General features: G+C 42.5%; 1 protein-coding gene across 1 annotated transcript in view; it reads left to right on the top strand.

Moving 5' to 3' along the window:
• The window catches only part of ABCA12 (ATP binding cassette subfamily A member 12), an 88,398-nt gene that overhangs the window by 53,479 nt on the left and 13,089 nt on the right, over window positions 1–21,830 (top strand). The window contains exons 29-42 of the mRNA XM_062578362.1: window positions 423–600; window positions 2,077–2,295; window positions 2,938–3,134; window positions 3,541–3,701; window positions 5,948–6,172; window positions 7,616–7,763; window positions 9,102–9,354; window positions 10,690–10,776; window positions 11,976–12,069; window positions 13,620–13,747; window positions 14,849–14,936; window positions 16,373–16,478; window positions 20,055–20,109; window positions 21,059–21,236. Coding sequence (XP_062434346.1) covers window positions 423–600; window positions 2,077–2,295; window positions 2,938–3,134; window positions 3,541–3,701; window positions 5,948–6,172; window positions 7,616–7,763; window positions 9,102–9,354; window positions 10,690–10,776; window positions 11,976–12,069; window positions 13,620–13,747; window positions 14,849–14,936; window positions 16,373–16,478; window positions 20,055–20,109; window positions 21,059–21,236 — 2,117 coding nt within the window. The remainder of the gene's footprint in view (window positions 1–422; window positions 601–2,076; window positions 2,296–2,937; window positions 3,135–3,540; window positions 3,702–5,947; window positions 6,173–7,615; window positions 7,764–9,101; window positions 9,355–10,689; window positions 10,777–11,975; window positions 12,070–13,619; window positions 13,748–14,848; window positions 14,937–16,372; window positions 16,479–20,054; window positions 20,110–21,058; window positions 21,237–21,830) is intronic.

Here is a 21,830-nt window from a genome sequence, read left to right as displayed (position 1 = left end):
CTTCTGTTTTTATCTCTGTAAATATTTAATCTGTAAAATATTGTGAGATCACAGGTAAGATCTTGCTGAAGCTACCTAACATAAAATGCATCAGTAGTTTTGCTTTATGCCCTCTGCTTTTCTTTGCTTGCTTAGCAGAGATTAAGTTAGGTGCCCTGAAACATCTAAATATGAGACCTTTCTGAAAGTGATTAATGCTTATTGTCAGGAGTTATTAGAAGTTGCAGGAGTGAAAGGGAGAAATCCTGAAGAGCATAAAATGATACAGATCCTACAAAATGTTCTCTAAATTCCCTGCTGAAATACACTTTTGCTAGGTTTTATTTTTTAAAAGCCCTGATTATCTCTGAGATGAAAAAAGCAGCACAAACATCTGTTTCAGTTCAATAACTGTCCCCTGATCCTTCTCTTTGGTGTTGAAGGTGCACCCCCTCCTCACCTGGAACCGGAGCCCACTGATCTCACCTTAGGAGTCTCCCTCCATGGCATAACAAAGATTTACGGATCTAAAGCTGCAGTGGAGAACCTCAACCTGAACTTCTATGAAGGGAATATCACTTCCCTGCTGGGACACAATGGAGCTGGGAAAACTACGACCATGTATGTCTCCTTTAGAGCAGGGTTATTTTATCTGGTAGGGCATGGTGGGTGAACAAGAGAGCAAGTGGTGCTGCACTGTCTTTTGAGGCTGATTAAGATGCTTTCTTAGGCCAGATCTCTTCTGTAGTTTAACCTTGCTCTTTCACAACCTAAGCAGTGCCTTCCTTTTAGAAATAGGTGTCCTTTTCTGATTAGGAATATGCTGCTTAATCTGCAGGATTCCTGTAATACACAGCACAGCAACTGTTCCAGCATTCTCTTCTATGATGCTTTAGTGCCTGGGGTTAGGTTGCTTGGAAAGCTGTCAGTAGCTTGTGCACACACCAAAGTGATATTAACAGGAAAACTTAGTAATGGTATATTTCAGCTGTACAAACATGCCTGTTTGCTTGGCAAGGAGAACAGTGAGTTAATCCGTTGATCTTTCAGTCTTTCCAGCCTTGCCTTTTATAAATTATTATTTGAATTGTTAGATAACAGCACTAAAACAGACCTGTAGACCTTGATTTCACCACTGATAGGTGAAATAGGTATATGCATTGCTGGGAAAGCCACATTAAGCTGATAAGTAGAAGCTCCAGAAGAGCCAAAAACACTAAGACAGGTGTGTGCTTCATCTCAGCTAATTATAAATTCATCTCCTGCCCTCTTTGCAAAGTGTAGGCAAAGCTGTTATACAGAAGAGTATAATGGCTTCTAGAAACTTAATGCAGACTTCAGATCCTGAGCAAGGTCACAAGTCACCGCTCCTTTTCTTTTTAATGATGGTTAAAAGTCCTAAGAGAGGAAAGCTCTGGGAAGGTGAAGGGCAGTCTGAGATGCATCTTCTCTCTTCAGTCCCTACAGGACAGCAATAAAAATGAACTATATTGTGCAAGTAGTTATTCTGGAGAGAAGGCGTTTGACTCAGGTCTCTTATGCATTGCTAGATAGGTAATTATTTGCTTGAACCAGATGAAAGTGCTGCCCTCCATGAGGTGTCTTGTCTGAAAGTCCTCTCCCATTTCTTGACAATAATGGCAGTGAAATTGGATTTCCATGCTCTGATGTGGTTAGCAACATAAAGCTGTCTGGATACTGCAGCCAAATCTCAAAGAATGAAGAGTAGCTGGTATTATATGAATTTCCAGTGACTAAATTGGAAGCCAAGGGGATTCATGTGTACTAAGACCACTGCACATATCCCATGTCTGACTTGGGAAGGGGGAGACTGATAAAGTACATGTTAAAAGTAGCGAGAGTTCAGTGTCTGAGCTCAGTACTTCCCACTGCGTCCTCACAGAGGTGGAGGAGATTGCCCTTTGATGTTAGCTGGCCACCACTCTACCAAAGCATTGACAGACACCAGAAGAAGCTGTAAGGAGCGTGATGGTTATGCAGGGAAACTTTGCAAGTGATGGTGGGTACAAGACCATGAAAGATTTCTTGCGACTTTGTCCTTTTTCAGTTCCTTTCGTATTTATTTTTCCCTTTCAGATCTATTTTGACCGGACTGTTCCCTACATCATCAGGGACTATCTTTGTCTATGGCAAAGACATCAAGACTGACCAGGAAGTTATCAGGAAAAACATGGGTGTGTGTATGCAACACAATGTGCTGTTCAATTACCTTACCACAAAGGAACACCTGCTGCTCTATGGGTACATCAAAGTCCCTCACTGGAGTAAAGAGGAACTCTACCAAGAAGTGAAGAGGTATATGGAAATAGCAGGGTTGGAGAAGGGAGAGGGCTACCAGAATTACTCATTGTGTGGTCATGCTATTGCCACTGCAAAGCTCAGATACATGGTTTTGAGCTCTGCTGTTGGCCCAGCCTAAAGTCAGAGTAATGCAGGAGGCCTGACTAGAGGACTATATTGAGTGTTGAAATCTGTGACTGTTAGAAAACAAGGTCTCTTCTCCAGGGGGCTGACAAGCTTCTGTGGCAATTCTTTGGAGATGAATTATGGGCCTCAGGTCTAGTCCTTGCTTCTCTACAATTTTCCCCAGAAAGAGATTTAATTAACCAGTCTTTCTGATGCCAACTTTATTGATTCTGCAAAGACATGATGCAGCCAGACCATCCCAGGGAATTTGGATTTTGATGTTCTCGGTTCATGGGGTTGAGCCTTTAACCTTGGCTTGTCAGAAGACACCCTAAAAAATGTTAAAATTAAAATCCCAGTGTCTGAGCTGCAGGATGAATCATCTCTCAGCTCTATTACCATTTAGCAGAGCAGTCCACATCTGAGCAGTTTTTCATCTGCAGTTATGTTGTTTGCTGCTTTCAGATTCCCTACTTTTTTAAAAGATTCTTGAAGTGCAGCCTTTGGGATTTTTTTTCCTTTGTTTTCAAGGACTTTGAAGGAGACTGGACTATATGGCCATCGTCATAAACTAGCTGGTTCCCTGTCTGGAGGGACGAAGAGGAAGTTGTCCATAGCTATTGCTCTCCTGGGTGGATCAAGGGTTGTGATATTGGATGAACCAACCACAGGGGTGGATCCATGCTCTCGGAGGAGTATTTGGGAAATTATCTCCAAGAATAAAAAAGGTACTGTGATAAGACAAGATGCCACCCAGTGGCAAAGACGGTGTGTCACTTTTGAAAGTTTTTGATGTCTTCATCAGTGACTTTGAACTCCGGGTTTTTGAGACCACAGAGAACTGTCTGTGGGGGACTGGGACTTTGCAGATTCCTCTAGGGAATCTTGGGTGATTCTTGTAAATTCAGAGTGTCACTGGAAAAGTAAGTTTGCCATAATAGGCAGATTATATTATGCTGACTTTCAGTTTCTCTGTGCTGTTGCCTTTCATCCAGTTTTACTATTAATTCCAAAAGAATACTGTGTATTTTTATCTGATACTTTGTGTCTTCCAATTCAGTGCAGCGTTCATCTGTTTCTCATCATTATGTGTATTTATTCTGCTCTGGCTAACGTCAGCTCTGTGTTTTCCAGGCAGAACCATTATTCTCTCCACACATCACTTGGATGAAGCAGAAGTTCTGAGTGACCGAATTGCCTTCCTAGAGCACGGAGGGCTCAAATGCTGTGGGTCACCATTCTATCTCAAGGAAACATTTGGTGATGGATACCACCTGACTCTCACCAAAAAGAAGGTTTGTGTAAGAAGGTTTATGTAAGAATGCATAGAAGTTTGTGTATGAAGGTTTATGTCAGAGTTCATCCTAAATTTTCAGGCTCATATGAAGAGAAATGTTTGTTTTTATGATAGATATCTTGTGTGGGAAGTCTAGTCAATCAAGTGACAGGAAGGAAAGAGCCAAGTCATAGAGTCCTATAGACATAAAGCATGTTACAGAAGATTCGTCTCAGCCTTGCATTCTGTGGTGGAATGGGTGTTCCAGTATAATTTCACTTTTATGGAATAACTTCTCTATGTGACCACTTCATTCCAGGATGAAAGTGTCTGGACCAGGGCTAGAATAATCTGGTTTGGAACAGTGTGCTGTGACAAGAAAAAGGCAGTGTGGGCTGCAAATGGGCTCTGTTTGCTGCATGAGAGTTCAAGGCTGAGCAGGAACTGAGGGACTGGGTAGATGTTCACCCAATGCAGTGACTGGGGAAAAGAGTGTCATTGCTCTTTTTGGTTACCAAAAGCACAGAAAACCTTTGGGAACATTTGCCTGCTATTTCTCAGTTGGTTTGCTTTCTGGTTTCTAGACAGTAAGACAAGTCCTGAAAAGAGAACTCTAAAAATGAGTACTGGCAGCTTTATTGCCTTTCTCTGGCTGGTACAATGAGGCAGCAGCACCCACATGTGCTTAGTTTTGGGTGACTAGTGAGAGGAGAGACTCTCAGTATCATGAGAAGGCCCAAGTGAAAGTCAGTGGGAGGTTTTTTAGAATTTTGGTTGAAATTTTTTTTGGCCACAGAGGTTCAAGAGTATGCTGGACTGTTTCTCTGGGCTGTTCTTTTTTCATAAGGCCCAACCACTGAGACCCTAATTAGGGTTAGGATGTGCTCTGCTCCTTGTCTTGCTCTGCCTGCCGTGTGCTGGTCTTCACCCACCTTTTATAAATAAGTTTCCTTCAGAAAGATAGGCTATACGGAGCATTCCCCCAAAGCTGGGAGACTTAGCTTCAGCCCCTCTACACAGAGCATTGCTCTAAAAGATGAGGCAGAGCTCTGAACCTGAGCCACATGCCAGGTGAGTGACATGGTCCTTTTTGTCCTCTCTTCCCACTGGGCTATAGCTTCCTTTTGATGTCCTGTGAATGCAGCCGGCACTGCTGGGGGAGAGGTAGAGATTTGCTTGGTTTACAGACCCACATTCTGCGAAGTTAGAGCTCTCAGCAGCTTATTTGCAGAGGGGGATCGTTAGGGCTTGTCAAAGGATGCAGGCACATATGGCTGTCAGCAGGAGCTGGGTGGCAGGTCTGAGGATGGAGCGGAAACTAGGTGGCTGTGTTATATACAGAGAGGCACCAAAGAATTACTGAAGGTCTGGATGTGTGAACAGCGCTTCTCAGAGAAATGCCAGCAAAGCCTATCACCCTCACTTCCCCTCAAAGCAGAGGGAGGCTCTCCAGCAAGGCCACCACACCAGTCTCTTTGGCCCTCCGGAAGCAGAAATGTCAGTGTGCTGCTTTGTGAGGAAGGAACAGGGTCTCATTGAGGGTTAAAGGCACAAGGAATATCTAAGAGTGCAGAGAAATAATGCCAGTAGGAATGTTTGTAGGTGTTATATCACCTGAGGCAAAGTGTTCTACGACATGCAGGGAGGGGGGGAACTCTGATCTTATTTATTATGATACCATTTGCAGACCCAGCACATGGTCTTATGTGCAGATACAGACAGAAATCACCTTCTCTTCCAAATTGCTGGCAGTATAGATGGAGAAAAATAAAAAGGACCCATGTGCAGGCCTCATTTTTAATGGGAAAAAGGGTGTGCTTGTGCTTGCAGCCAAGTGCGGGTGTCTGCTCTCTATTGTAGCAAGGCTTTTTCTCTGTCTTACTATAAGCTTTTCAGCAGGTAGAAGGAGCCCAGTGTCAGCACATCTCTGGACAGAAGGAGCTCAACCACAAACGTGTAAGGCTGGATGGACCCCAGCTGCATCCAGCATGGTCCCCAAAGTTTCCAGAACTCAGCTTTTACTTAGCAGTGTGGAGCCTGAGAAAGTCTATACCACAAGTTGACATTAAACCTCCTGTGTCTCCTTCAAGGGTCATAAATCCAGTTTTCTCTCTCCTTGATGTTTAAACTGAAGTGTTGTATGCCTAGACCGAGAGCTCACCTACATGGTTATGCTGTGAGACAGAATTTCAGTTGAGTCCTGTGTTTGGAAGCTCAACCTCAGGGCCCTCTTGGTGACCACAGAGTGTTTTTCTCATTTTTCAGAACGTGATAGAGGAGTGTGACACAGCAGCAGTGACTTCCCTGATCCAGTCACACCTCCCAGAGGCTTATCTCAAGGAAGATATTGGTGGAGAGCTTGTGTACGTGCTTCCACCCTTCAAGTCGACAGTCTCTGGGGCCTACCAGGCACTTCTCAGAGCCCTTGATGCCAGTCTGAACGATCTCCACCTTGGTTGCTATGGGATTTCAAACACAACCGTGGAAGAGGTAAGAGCTCTGGGTCCACTCAATTTAGTGAAACGCTGCGGAGATTGGCTTCATGGCACTGTGTAACTCTGTTTCCTGGGCTAGATGGTGCCATGCGTTGGATGTGAGAGTTGGGCAGGGAAGATGTAGTTTGGTTGGTTCATTGTCTTAATTTATAAACATGGTGTGAATGCATAGATATTTACATAAACCCATACGTATACTCCTGCCCAGTGTAACCCTGTCTCACCTTGCTAAGTGCTTTTCAGTATTTTACCCAGAAAATAAGAGGCTGGAGTTAGACTACAGAAAGAGAGGAATGGTGAATTTCTGTTTGAATTGTACTATGTGTATTGTGTTTGAATTCCAAGAATTTGGGTTTTATCTGCAAACACAATCAGCAGGGAGGGAGTTAGCAAACAGTCTGAATGGTAAACTTCTGTGTGAGTGCTGTATTGTACAAGTCACTTGGTGTGTCTCAAGGTAATTCATGCTGGCTGGCTGCTCAGTCTGAGAAGGTTGTCTTGCTTCTGCTTATAATTAGAAGTGTTTGTCCCAGTGGAAGAATGGAAAGAGTCGATTCTTTGGAAAGTGGTAGATGCTGGTATAAGGACCACACTCATTCTTGTGCTTGTTCAGAGTCTAAGGTGACTGATTCTATCAAGCATCCCTTCTTACCGCAAACACTGTTTTGAACACTGGAAACCTCTTGTCAAATAAATGCAAACCTTTAACTACACCAGAAACAAAAAAGGAGCTTTCAGTGATGAGCACAGTTCATGTCTTCTAGAAAAGGAGGCAGGGAGTCTGTATCTACACTCTGCCTGGAATTTCTTGCCTGTTTTATGCAAGAACACAAATTGTATTGTACGTGCTATGTGTAACTCAGGTGCCTTTTGTGCATGCTTAGCCACTTTGCCAGTGTTCTCCCATGTGCTGAACTTCATGAGTGCACTCAGCCACAGTGTGGAAGCAGTCAGGATTGTCAGAGGCTAGGGAGAAAAATATCTCAGGGAGATAAACCCACTTGTGGGGAGAGTCATGTGTTAACTACTCCTCCTACACTCACCCAGTGAGAAGTAATAATCGAGGGCCTGAGCTGAAATCTAGCTTGGTTTACTCCTACTCATTAGTCACAGTATGAAATGGTATTAGGCTAAGGTAAGTCACAAAGGTAGCAGCAAACGTTTAGATTTCCACAGCTGCAACAGAGGAAAGGGAAACAGGAGTTGAGAAGGGTCGGGGACAAAAGGTTTAAAGACCCTGTTTGCTTCTAACAGAAATTTTATACTGAAAATAAAGTGCATTTTGCTGTCAGAGTAGAAAGGAAACAACTGCCCCAACAACTGCATTACAGAGTAGGAATAGAAGCCACAGAATTGTGTAGGAGAGTGGATTCTGATTATCATTTCAGTAAATGGAGTTGTTTGGACCAGTCGTCTCTTATGTTTTCTTGCTCCCTAGGTGTTTCTCAATCTGACAAAAGAACTAGGGAAGGACCAGCAGGACCACCAAGAAGGTGCTAAATTGTCCCAACAGCTGCCTGGATCCAATGGTCAAACTGGCAGTGACAAAATGTCTGTGAGCTCGGATACCTTCACGGAAAGAGACGGTACTAATTTAACTCCAGGTTTTGTTCCAGATTTGACCAAGATGCAAACAGTGACAAATGCACTGATTCAGACTCCGTTGTCCTCTTTGTTGAAGACCAAGTATCACCCAACCAGGAGTCATGAGACAATAAATCAATGAAAATACAGTGCTTGGCAGTTGTTAGATCCACTGGTTTGGAATAGTCTAAATCACAGAATAAATTACAGAGGGTTTCTGTTTGCATCCGCCTCTCTTTTAATTCATTCAGGTTTTAATCTAATCAAATACAGTGTGGGGTGAAAGAGCAAATGTATACCTCTGAAAATAATAGCTGTAATTGATGTAGAGGATTAATTCCATACAATTACCATGATTTGAGAGAAACTTTGTGGAATCCCCTTAGTCTGCTGCAAAAGCAGCATAGCTCTGAGCTGGGTCCTCTCCCCTGTTTTTTGCTTTGTCCCAGCCATTCCAGTATGGTCAGCAGCTCAAAGGGCCAGAAAGTGGGGTAAGATCGTGTTCAGACGAGTGTCAAGCTTTACTGGCGTCTCTGAGGGTTTGAGGGCTCCAGAAGGTAACACTGCCTAAAAATGATCAAATAGCTGGGTGCATCTTCTTTCTCATGGAGTAGAAACATATTTTTTACTTATGAGTATATCATTTATAGATAAGGAAGCAGCACAGGGACAGCAGAGGTATTTTCATACTTGCTTCTCAGAGCTGACCTGCACTTTAAATGTGCAGCACCATAAACAGTAGCTCAAATATGTAGAGAAGTGTTTTATGCCTCCCCTAATGAGAGCACTGAAGATGATTTGCTTCGTGTTCTGTTACATAGATGAATATTTCATAAAGAAACAGGGTTTGGCTGTTTTTAGTATGCCACAACTTTGTCCATGCAAATGATCAATTAGTTTATGTGCCTTGTTTTCTTGTTTCAAAATGAATTCTGTTATTGATTTGTGTCTGAGGAACTGCTTTCTAAATGATGAGAATTTTCAGTTTGCAAATATAAAAGAATAATACGTTTCCCTGGTAAGCTACATCTAGGTAGGTAGGAGGTACATGACTTGTAGCATCTGGAAGTCTGTGTTCCTCTTGCAAGATGTCAGCATACAGAAGCTACACACACATATTTGAAATCAAGCAGAAAATTAACGTTACTTGGGCACATGACTCTGGAGCCAAAACCTGAGTTCTCTCCTACATCTGATATTGAAGCACACTTGCATATGTTCCAACTCTGTGGTTTTCATTTTCCATCTGTAAAGGAGAGCAGTAAGCTAAACTTAGCTTTGGTTCCTTGCATTTCACAAGTGCTGATCCTTGACAAAATGCATTTTTCTTCTGTACCCAGATCAACTCCTGATTAGATCAAAAAGCCTGAAGGGTTTGCCATTGCTGCTCAAGAAAACATCAGCTATGTTCCTTAAGAGATTCCACCACACTCGACGGGATGTCAGAGGCTTCATTGCTCAGGTCATCCTCCCAGTCCTCTTTGTGATGGCTGCGATGGGACTTGGGACAGTGAGAACTAAAGAGACTGAATATCCAGAACTGATTCTTTCCCCGTCCTTGTATGGCACATCTGACCAGACAGACTTCTTCGAGTGAGTGATGTTCTTTCTGATTGTTGTACCAATTGGTTTGTAAAGAGCCAGTTGTACCATCAGACTTATTTCTAAGCAAATCCAGTGGAAAAACGTTATGCAGATAACCCTGAAATGATAAAATTTTGTCCCTGGTGAGTTTCTTGGGAAGACAGCTTTGCTCAGCCCAGCAATCAGAGAGTTTTACAGAATCATAGAATTGCTAAGGTTGGAAGGGACCTCTGGAAATCATCTAGTCCACCCCCCTGCTCAAGCAGGGTCGCCTAGAAAAACAACCTCTCAGTTGGAGTGAACTGTGAAATTTGTGAGAATACTGTGTTTGCTTTTGGAGACCTCTGGCTATGTGACAGCCATTTTTTCCCCAAAAGGATTTTTTAAAAATATGTGATCTCTTCCTCTAATTAGGAATGTAAGCGCCCACATCAGTTGGCTCCAAAATTAAAGTCTGGGACCAAATTCTGTCTGTATTATGAACTGTCTGCATCACCCTCACCTCTGCCAATAAAGGATATGCACTCCTTAAAGGATATGCACTCCTGCCCAGACCTTGCTTGTCCGGGGCACGCAGTCGTTTGAAAGGCTTGCACTTTTTCAGTGTCATTAAAACTTCACCCCGAATGATTTCATTGTGCTTAAAAAAAGCATTTACCAAAGTAGTATAATTTGTATCATTCTGATTCCGTGATATGAAATCCTGTCTTTTTCCAGTAGTTCTCAGCTTTAAGTCACAAGTATAAAGCTAAGCTTAAACATCATTACAAGTCATGCACGTCCACTCTAAGACATTTTTCCCCAGGACTGCTCATTCCTTTCTGCTCCAGTAAGGCTAGATGGGAGGAGGAGCCAGAACTACTTGTCTCTTTGAGTCCTCTATTCCTCATGTTCTCTATTTCTCTTGATGGGTGATTGCTGGATTGAATTGGAAGGGAGAAACACCTTTTTGAATGACCTAGAATGCATGGACCTCACAGATGTGAGAGCTGATTGAGACAAGAATGGAACTAGTGCTAGTCCTTCATGGTCCTGAAAATTGCAGTAGGTGGTTGTCACTGGAAACAGAATTTTGATTGTGCAGAAGGTCAAGATCTTGCTTAGTTCTGGAAGCAGCAAAGCACTGGAGTAGGTGTGCAGCTCTAAACAGAGAGCAGTCCTTTTAAACTTGTGTCACTGCCTTAATGTGTTGCGTGTATTTAAATTGTTTGCAGGGTTTGCACCTAACATAAATATTTAGCATCCTAAATAAATCGTGTTTTATTCAGGCACAGTTTTTCTCTGCTCAGTGAAGTACCTTTAACGTTTCTCTCTTTCTCTCTTTTTTCTTTTGCTATATCTTAGGAATTTTAATGAAACCACAAATGCTTTAGTTGCTTCGATGCTTTCTTTCCCTGGAACAGATAACACGTGCATGAATGAAAGCAACTCGTAAGTAGTTCTTGGTCTTCCATTTGAATTCCTGATCTGCAAGAGGAACTGCCCTAAAATTAATAGCTATATGACCTTAATAACAATATTTGATAATCTACAAAATTTTCATATGTTGGTGCTATATGCAGAGAAAAAAATCTTCAGCCTCTCTTCAGATGGACTTGCATCACCCTGAGATGTTTGGAAATTCCAGAGTCAGCTCGTTGCGCTGTCTAACTGGCCTTTTGCAGGCAGGCACAAATTTGCTGTACTCACAGGCTGAGCTGGGGGGAATGCAAGTCAGTTCTGAACCAGGAGCTGCACAGTCACAGCTGGTGTGAAGTAGAACTCAGCCCTGCCAAAGGTCTCCATGGCTCCTGCTTAGCTTGCAGAGAAGGCTCATATCTGCCAGTGCAAACTGTTAAATATCTTTGAAGACAGCAAACTATACTGTGCTTTAAGACTGAAGCTGGGAATTATACAGTTGCGGCTCCTTGAAACCAGTGATTTTTCTTGCCTGCAGAAGTCTTTACCACTGTAAGAGGGCTCCTTGAATACTCACAGTAGTAAAGGAGCAGCTTTGGTGACAGGATGCCAGGACCAGAGCAGGCTATTCTCATATGCAATCCTTCCCTTGCCAGTAATCTCAGTTGTAGCACTGAACCCACCCATAATGTTCCCAGCATAGCTGTTTTTATCTGCATCTAAAAACTGTGCCATAAAGGCTGGCTCATCTAGAGCTCTGCAGATAAATTTTGAAGTAGTTAGTAGTAAACCCCAGGCAGACTGACATGGCCAAGTGCGTTGCATACCTGGACACAAATAATTATACTGACTAGACACGACTCTTGAACCATCACAGGACTCTCCAATTACTTCTGTGAGAGTAGCCCCTAGTTTTGAACTGTAAGATGATTTTGGCCCTTGCATGCTAACTCCTCATGCTCTCTGCTGTGGGAGTTAGGCAGTGTCTTGGTTCTTGCTGATCAACAGAAGGAGTCTAGACATGGAGAGCAGTAGTGCAGGCTGTCTGCTGGGAGCTGCTGAACACAATGGTAGGAAGGGCGTTTTCTGGAGCACCCAGGGCTGACAAAAAAGTCTGCTCTTTTGCTTAAGCTATGCACTGCCATCCTTGCTGTCATTAAACATGACAGCCATTAGTGTCATTTGCACACCTGAACATAGAGAACCTCAGGGGAAAATGTGCTCGTTTTCAGACGGTGTTTAACGGAGGACATGCTTGGCCAGTGGATTACCAATGGAAACAAAAGAGCTAAGTATTCTGCCTGCAACTGCACAGATGGCATCCAGGTAACTTTGAATAAACTCAGAAGAGACAGAATGAACACGGGACATTGGGAGGCCTGACAGGGTGTGTGTGATTTTGTGGGCTGGCACGATGCTAAGGAGAACCCTGGTGTTCAGATCTGTCTCTTTTATGGCCTTGTTGGTTTTGTAACCTGGCTTGTCTGCAGACAAGCCTGGCTAAGCATTGATGCATCAGTTTGGAGGAAGGAGGGAAATGTCATCCTCAGAAGATTCACATGCTGATATATCTGTATGCCTAGTTCCCTTTGGGAGAAGGTTTAATGGTATTTTTGACTGTTGTATGATTGTCCCATTTAGCAGAGGTGAGCACATACTCAAGAGGAAAATTGCATTTTATACAGCACTGTCATTATATGAAAGCACAGCTGTTATTGTACAAAGTTAAATTCTGAAGAGCAAACAGCAAAGTGTAGGTCCATCTGCTTTTACTTTGAGTATTATAAATAGGAATGATTAATAGTAATAATTTGCATTACAGTGGTACATACAGAACCAGATATGGGCCTTGCTGTGCTTAGTGTCTTTATATGCCCTTAAGGAAAAGGCAGATGCTGCCCTAAGGACCTTACAGTTTAATATGTTGTTCTAGGAATCCAGCTGATCTCCCGTCAGTGCTGTTCACCAGTCTTCAGCTTTTTTCCAGTAGGAAATAAGACCCAAGGCACAATGTGATGCTGTTTGTAAGACAAAGCATGTACTTGGTTGAATATTGGTATTCATGCCCTAAAATGCAGCTATTTTATGTAGTTTTCTGGACATAGTCTTAATTTCACATCATTAAAAGTATGGCATCATTCTTCCAGTAAGTCAGGGTAATATTTGAAGCTGATTCCCGCCTCCAGAAGGCACAGGCAGGTGTTCCTCAGCATGAAAGAAGCTATTCTGTCTATTCTGATGCAAAGTTATGAACAGATACGTGATGGGGAGGCTAGGGTTTTTGTTATGTATGAGCTGAAAGGAGCAGCCAGCGTGCTGTCTGATAAGACATTTCAACCTTATGAAGCAGTCGATGCAAGATTGACCCTCAGCATCTTAAATTACATATTTGGGACTAACCCAAGGTTTCTCTGCGGCTCTGGGTAATGTTCCCAATGACTGACAATATAGCGAAAGCATACAGTGTGGTTGTTGATTAATGGAAGATGAGAGTTTGAGACTGCTGCTCTGTGAGCTGTTCTGCCCTCTGTTGTTGTCTGTGCAGTTGCTCTCAGGCGCTGCTGAACAGGACAGGTCTGAATTCAGCAAAGATCTTCCTACTTAGCGCAAAGCGTATTTCAGGGTCTCGCTGTTGTCAGTAGAACTGTAGATTCGAGCCAAGATATCTGTGTAAGCACCTTGCTAAACACGTTCAGTTCAGCGCACAAGGATGCATGCTGGCTGTCTTAGCACCCTGATTTGTAGATCACTAGCTTCTGTAGGAATCGGTGCCAGGATCAGAGTGTAGTCGTTGCCTGCACTCGATCTTGTCCTGAAATACCAAGTTTTAACTAAAACAGTGACACAAACAATTTTGTTCATTTGTTTCCTCTCAGACATGCCCATCGATGAACTCTTCTCCCCCTCACAGAAGAACCTTCTCCACACGGGCGCTTTATAACCTCACTGGGCACAATGTGGAGACCTACCTTCTGGCAACTACCAAAGACTTCCTGCAAAAACGGTACAGCACCAGTCTCCAGTCCCTCTCCTCTGAATTGTTTTGGAGGCAGCAGCTTCTCGTGCATATTATTCCATTGTATGGTATTTCAGTTAAGCAGCTATTTTGTGTTTGTGTCTTGCAGTACTGATGGCTAGAAGTAGAAAAGGATTGGGGGGGTGAATATTGGGGGTGTTATTCCCCTCTCCTCTTTCTCCTCCAGATTACAGCAGCCTCTGCTGTGCTTTAAGAGGTGACAGTGCGGGAGGGGGAAGAGAAGGGCCTCCCTGCTTTTGGTTTTTGTGAATCTGATCAAAGGAGATAAAATGTACTGCAATGACAGAGTTACAGTAAAGGTTCTTGCAAGTGCGCTGCTTCATCATAGCAGAGATAGCCTAGGGATAACTTGTCAGTCACCTGATAGGCTGATGGCTGGATCTGCAGACAAGCCTTTGTCTGGCTCAGAAATATTAAAAAAGAGGAAGCTCTGACACAGCCTGTCCTGAAGTAAACCCTCAGGGAGAGATTTTTGTCAAAGTTTGATTCTCTGAAGAGTCTGTGTGCTTCACTTCAAGTGCCTCCGTTCCAGTGAAGCTAGGAGTTGAGTGTTTTCTTGTGCCATGAGGTGCAAGAAAAACTAGAGCTATCAGTGTCCTGACTCTGCTACAGATTGCTGCACAATGTGTCTGGGGCAGAAAAATCCTGCCATTAAGGCAGTCAAAGAATGTGTTCATCTGTCCACTGATTTCAGCTAAGCTGCTCATCTGGGCAAATGCACTCCTCTTATTCCAGCGCGGTAGCCAAGCAGGTTAGGAGTCTATGTGGCTCTGAAGTGTTTTTCAGATAGAGACTCTCAGCACAGGTTTGTGACAGAGTTGCCAAGTTTATTTCCCTTTCTCCCCACAAAAGGGCTCCTGCAGTAGTGTTGTCTGGGTCTCACAGCACATACTGCAACAAGCTCTTTTCTTCTGTATTGTCTGTTTTAAGTTGAGCTAGGATCAATTGAGGTGACAGTGTCGTGCACTACATGAATGCCTCAGAAGAGCCCAATGCTTACTGACACCAGACAAAGCTTTAACACTTCCAGGTGAAGGTAATAACACATTTTCCTTTGTTTTCACTTAGATATGGTGGCTGGAGCTTTGGGCTGCCTTTGACAGCTGATCTCCAGTTTGATATCAGGCCTGTGCCCCCCAACAGGACATTGACTAAGGTAACTAAACTCTTCCTGCTCATCGTGGCACAGAAACATGGGACCAAGGAAGGAGTGCTGTGGATACAGAGCTATTTCAGGAGATAAAAACGAATCCCTCTGAAAGCTGCAGCTTGGCAGGGAGGAGATGACTTGCATGTCATTTCCTTTCCTCTCCCCATTCTTCTTTATTGGTTTGCCTGCTCTTGCTAGCAGGAAACAATTTTTCTGCTCTTATAACTTTATTATAGAGAAGTGAAAAGGTACGTTAGTGGCATCTTTTTCTCATGAGGGAACGTATATACATTAACTAGAGCTGGCTTGTACATTCTGATTTACTGGTTTCTCTGTTTCTGCTCAGTGAAAATGTTGTAATATATCCGTGTTAAAAGCACCAAGGCTGAAATCTGAAATAGCAGGAAAGGCAAGAGAGTTGACAAGATCCAGTTATCTCATTGCAAAACCTGACTACCATGGGAGTGTTCCTGTGGTTCCTGTTCCAGTGCTCTCTTCGGAGGTGGCTCCACTGGAAGGGAATCACAGAGTTTGTTTTGCTAACATACAGAGCTCATGTGCTCAGTTTGCAGATGTTTTCACATCTCCCATCTTAGACTCATTCTAGATTTGAAGGCTATTTCTATTAGCTTACTGCTTGTTAGATTTATACCTAGGAACCTCGATAGTGTTGGAACGGAGGGCAAACTTCCAGCCTTCTTTTCCCCTAGCAGTGCTTGCTCTGCTATGTCAATGAGAATAAAATCACTGAGGGCTTGGAATAGGCAAAGGCAGTTCTACGGGCAGTGTTTAAGCCTCAAACCTTAATAGCTCATGCCTTGTGATGTCCTTGGGTAGATAATTTACATCTTTGATGCAGGGCCTGTGCGTTGTGCCCAAAGTAGATGATGGAGAATCCCTGCAAAGTGCATGTCCTGTGTTCTATTTTCCCCTTCAGTACTCAAGTTTTATTGTGGCATAAGCAAGAAAATTCATCACGGTAAGGGGAATGGTTGTTGCTGACCAAAGAGGATGTTGATGTTATATGGCTATTTTCTGTCCTAAAGCAACTCTTCTTACCAGCTTTCAAGGGGAGTTTGTTCTTTAACTGCTTTAGCCTTTTTTTTTGGAAGTCTCCACTCCTGATATTGCTAAGGTATGAGCAATTCAATACATAGTAACCAGGTATCAGTATGCTTTATGTACATATCCAGCTAGCATTTCTCTCTTCTCTCCCAAGAGGCAAAGGAATTAAGTCTTAATGAAGCTGGTGGAACCACTCATATTGAAAATGCAATGTACATTTATACTCATTTGGTGCTTAAACTTGGACTTAAACTTGTAGAGTGTATGACTTTACATAACCACTATGGAAAGATTCTTCTGTGCAAGCAGCAAAAAAGCAAAATATTATCCCTAATGATTTCTCTCCCAATTTGTTTTAATATCTCAATTGTGTGCAGGTGTGGTACAATCCAGAAGGCTATCACAGCCTTCCAGCCTATCTGAACAGCTTGAACAACTTCATTCTTCGAGCTAACCTGCCAAAAAATGAGACTTCCAGATATGGTAGGTGCCTCCTTTACATGGGCAGATATTCCCCACAACGGGGAGAAATTATCTTGGTACTCTTGAGATAGGTGACAATGCTTATCTTGACTTCAGTGAGGCCATTTCTGTGTTCCCAAATACATGGATGTTTTTAAAAACATCAATCGAAGAACATTAATAAATCGTATAAAATCTTCCTCAAAGACTCAGTGAAGCTCAACAAGGAAGCCCGTAGCTCCTACCTGAAATACTTTCTTTATCCCGCGGTTGGTGACGGTTGCTATTTGTCTTGCTGCCTTTCACCATTGTACTGGAATAGCTGCCTTTTAAGCCATGCCCATTAGTTATGCACAGAAAAACTACTTTAGGTCATCTCCAGGGGGTGGTTTAGATTAGTTAATTTTAGTATTTCACCCTTCTGCCGAGAGGAACTCGGGAGGTGTGTATGCATATGTTTGGAATGTGAATGAGGGAGATTAATGTGAGATTAAGTGAGAAACAATTTTCAGCTATATTTTTCCTCTGACACATGACATACACAGACTCCAAAAAGTGTTGCTGGCCCGTTTGGGGTTATCAGTTCTTGTAGCTTCTCCTTACTAATGTGATGCAGCAACCCAAATTCCCACTGATAAACCAGAGCACCCTATCACACTGGCTGCCATTCAGACTACATTAAAGGTGCAATGTGGACACAAATATTTATGTGTATGTATACGTCTCTAGCAGTGGAAGGAGGGTACAAAGAGAGGAAAAAATTATGTTGATGGCATTTTGAGAGATCTTATATAGAGATCTGTGGGCTGTGACAGGACTACTGATTGTGTGCAGAAATGCTCTGCTGATAAATTTTCTTTGAATGCTGGCCTTTGAGCCATACCTAGTCATACCTAGTCCTACTCAGCTGAGCTGGCTGCAGTTCCACGTGCGAGTGAAATAGGTGACAAGGTCTCTTTGCTCATAAGGCTTTTCCCCAGTGATGCATATGAATTTAAATATAATGGAATAAAGCATCTAGTCTGAAGCTTTGCGTGTCATGCCATGAATTAAAGACACAGCAGAATGCTGATTACAAAGTCAAAACAGCATGTCTCTCTTCCCACCTCCACATACTGATGCTCTGAAACTCCTCTCCCAACAAGCTTAGCTCACAACAAGCAAAACCAGTGCCTCCGCCTCACCGCCGTCCAGAAATACCCACTGGCTCATGCACTTGAAATCTGCAGCATGCCCTTGAGGTCAGAACAGTCAAACTCTTTGGTATGCGCTGGAAGAGCATATTGCAAAGCTGCAGCCTCTGCCCCTGTGGGGAGAGAGCAGACCCGAGCGGAGCACTTCTAGCGGCACAAACGTCCCAGAGCACCTGAATTATTAAGCGGTGAAGTTTGCTCTGTCTCTGTATTCCCAGCACATGCTGCAGTGAGAGCAAAGGCAAAAAGCTTGTGTGAACAGGCAGAAAGTTTTCCTGGGGATAGTTTTATACCAGCAAAATAACAATTTTCAGTGAAAAAGTATAGCACCATTTTTTATTCCATCTGTCCTACTGCTTATGTGTTTTTTGGAAAAAAAATGAATAGTAGTAAATGACCAGACAGATAATTCTCCACTTATCACTAATGATCCCATCCATAGAATGGGGAAAATAAAGTGAATGGAAGAGGATAGCTCCCCCAGGGTAGTGTAAATCTACTTTGAAATACAATTGAACAGACGTTCTGTGTGGTATGTTTCTGGCAGCTAGATCTGTTTGTTGTTATGACAAATAAATGACAGTTTAAGAACCATTGAAATGGCCAGATAAAAGTATGTTGTCATTTCAGCAGTTTAAAAGAGGTGCCAGTCCTGCTTTAGACGTTTGACTTAGACTGCGTATATATATATATTAAAAAAAAAAAAACACATAAAGAGCTTTTTACCCTGTCACTAAGCAAATCATAATAGCTTTTGGCTTATGTATATTGTGCTTTTTCTTCTCTCAATCCTGACCAACAAAAAAGAGAAAGCATTGAAATGGAAATTTTGACTTCTAGCCTAAGCTTCAGTAAAGAAAAATGGCTTTATAGTGAAGCATTAACAGATTAGACAGACTGTATCTCCTTTTCTCTCTCCTTTTTAGAGAAGGGAAACATTTCCTGGCTGTTGCATGTCTTTATCGGCAGCCTGAGTTTTTAATTCCATTTTGCTCACTGACAACAAGGTGGTTGTTCACCCACAAAAATGAATTTTATGTGAAATCTTTTCTTTCAAATGTATATGCTCAGTATAAACCTGCCGTCTCCTCCTTCTACCCATATGTTGGAGTGCTTGTTCTTAGGGAAGATAGCTCAGAATAGTTCTTCTGCCTCATATAACTACTGAAAGTCATGTACCTGGCGGTATGGAGCTCAAATTTCAGAGATGGTGTGTTCTAGCAAATCTTTTTGATTTAATAGCAGCTAGAGGTTCTCCGTCTCTCTCTGAGAATGGAGGCATTTATTTGAGTGCCTAAATATGGATTTAGAACCTCATTTTTAGGCATATAGATATCTTAGTCTAAAACTTTTTTTTCAGATGGCAGAGGTTTGGAGACTGAGCTGTAGTTGCACAGAGCTTTGCTGGAGCTTGGGACTGGCCCAAGAGAGCCCCACAAAGTTCCTCTTACTGTTACAAGACTGTTTTTGTAGACACAAATTGCCTCTGAACAAAGCAAATGCACTGTGGTGAATGATAACTATGATACCACTGTATTTTGGGCTGTAAGTTCTCCTTTGTAAAAAATAATAAAATAATAATAATAATTAAAGCAGATCTTCTGAGGTGTCCACACATGAGCAGAACATTTTGTCTCTTGCTGCTTATGACTGATACAAACCCATTTTTAAAAGATCTTTTTGGAAAAGACATGCATGTCACACTAGGCTAAAGGGCCCAGTAACTGGATTTTAGGTAATTCTTTTGGATAAAGTTTTTTTTTGTTTGTTTGTTTGTTTGTTTTTTTCTAGCTGCATAAGACTTGTTCAGAATTAAGTCATTGCCAAACTGAGATGAAACTGCCTGAAGTTTACTTGCTTTTATGCTAACATCTCGACAGATGCCCATGTTGAGAAAAGCATATACAATAGGAAAATAATAGTTGTGGAGAAGGGCTTTGGGAAGGATTTCTTTCTTAGGATAAAGGAATTAATAAAATGCAGCAGGATCATCAGGCAGCAGCTTTAAACATATTCACCAATCTGGAATGAGTCAGTGTTGAGGAATACAACGAGAAATACGTGAGTCTGTGTATGCGCCTAATTTTAGGCATAGAAATGCTCTTACTGAAGTGAGCAGAGTAGCCTTTAAAGTCAGACAGATGCTAGGGTCTGGGTTTCAGATCTGCTGAGCCCCTAAGTGAAGTCAGGTACTTGGTGCATGTGGAAAGTGAGCCCTAGTAGAGACACTCACAATCCTGCCCAAGATCATACCAAGACGACAGAGCAAAAAACCCAGCTTTTTGTATGCTTTTCTTCTCTAGCCTTAGCTTTCTATACTACTATCAATCGCAAGAACTGGTAAAGGGGAGTTTAAGCTAGCCACACTTTTAATTTTTTTCTTTTTTTCTTTTCTTTTTTGTAGGTATTTTCTTATCAGCTCACCCATATCCTGGAGGACAGAGTCAAGAACAAGTGATGTAAGATTCATTTGACTGATGCTTGAATTATTTAGATGCAACAGAAGCAACTTACTTCCTGGAAATCATAAGCAACCTAAATTACTATATAACTTCCTTTAAATGATGAAACTGTTCTGTTTCCTCCCTTCATTCCCACTACCCACGAGTAGCATCCTTCATGCCACAGAGATTCCTGTTAGGATTGCTACACAGAATCACATATAAATCTGAAGGTCGCAGTTACAGCATCACATGTTGTTCTACTTGGCCACAACAATAATAATTACACAATTTTTTCTCTTGACTTTTCTAATCAATATTACGCTACAATGTTATGACTCACTGCTGTCAGTGCTTCTTGTTAGGCATAATCACAGGATCACAGAATGGTTGAGGTTGGAAGGGACCTCTGAAGATCATCTAGTCCTGCTCAAGCAGGGTCACCTAGAGCACATTGCACAAGATCGCATCCAGGCAGGTTTTGACTATCTCCAGAGAAGGAGACTTCACAGCCTCTCTGTGCAACCTGTTCCAGTGCTCTGTCACCCTCACAGTAAAGAAGTTTTTCCTCATGTTCAGGCAGAACTTCTGTGTTTGTGCCTATTGCCTCTTGTCCTGTTGCTGGGCACCACTGAAAAGAGTTCGGCCCCGTCCCCTTGACGCTCTGTCTTAAGATGTTTGTGTACATTGATAATGTGCACTTTCAGTCGTCTTTTTTCCAGGCTGAACAGGCCCAGCTCTCTCAGCCTTTTCCCCTAAGGGAGATGCTCCAGTCCCCTAATCGTCTTCATAGCCTTACTCTGGCGAATATAGTACCCATTGCCATCAGTGGTCACTATGTTCAGCAAGAAATGCTGGTGCAGAATCAGGACCTTCTTGCTTGTGACCTCCGAACAGTGACTTTGCACTAAGGGAAATCTATCACTTTGACTCACTATGTACATCTTTCTCTGCTTTTTCTCCCCAGGCTGAACAGTTTGCTTGATATCATAGTTTCAATGTCTGTTCTGGTTGGCTACTCTATCACAACAGCCAGTTTTGTGCTGTATGTGGTAAAAGAGCATCAAACTAAAGCCAAACAACTGCAGCATATTTCAGGCATCGGAATGACAAGTTATTGGGTGACTAACTTCGTTTATGACCTGGTAAATAATTCACATTCTTAAATGCACCAAGAATGGTATTCAGTAGCTGGGTGGGGAAAAGGTTCTTTATTTAATGTTGGTTACCTAGACTTATTAGTTTTATCACTTTCAAGAGTGTTATGTAGTAATTGTTCTCAAAGGCATTGAAGACTATTAAATATGAACCGTAAGATTGGATTTTGCTAAGCCAAAGCATTCCTTCTCTCTCAAGTACATGCAAAACACTCAGCACGTTTGTATGAAAGCAACATAGAACAGGCTAGAGCTTGATTTAAATTTTAGCTACTTTTCTGTTAGCTTGCAGGGCTGGATTAGTTCTCATGCAGGCATTATGCGTCTGGGTAAGGATTTGAGGCTTGAGGCTACAGCCGTTTTGGAAATCCTGAGAATGCGGGGTGCTACATTGGCAAAGAGCTCACAGCTGATAGTCCTGTACTGGGAAAAAATCCTTGGCTAGGTTGAATGCTCACTTTAAGATTTTATATTGTCAAAGTTTCCAAGCCAAGGAAAGCTACTAATGCAGCTATATGTCTTCGAGGACCTGAGCAAGTTCCCTACTACAGCGCTGCACTGCGCTGCATAGATTTACCACCT

Source organism: Rhea pennata, chromosome 6 (genome assembly GCF_028389875.1).
Source record: "Rhea pennata isolate bPtePen1 chromosome 6, bPtePen1.pri, whole genome shotgun sequence".
NCBI classification, from domain to species: domain Eukaryota; kingdom Metazoa; phylum Chordata; class Aves; order Rheiformes; family Rheidae; genus Rhea; species Rhea pennata.
This window is presented reverse-complemented; position numbering and strand designations above follow the sequence as displayed.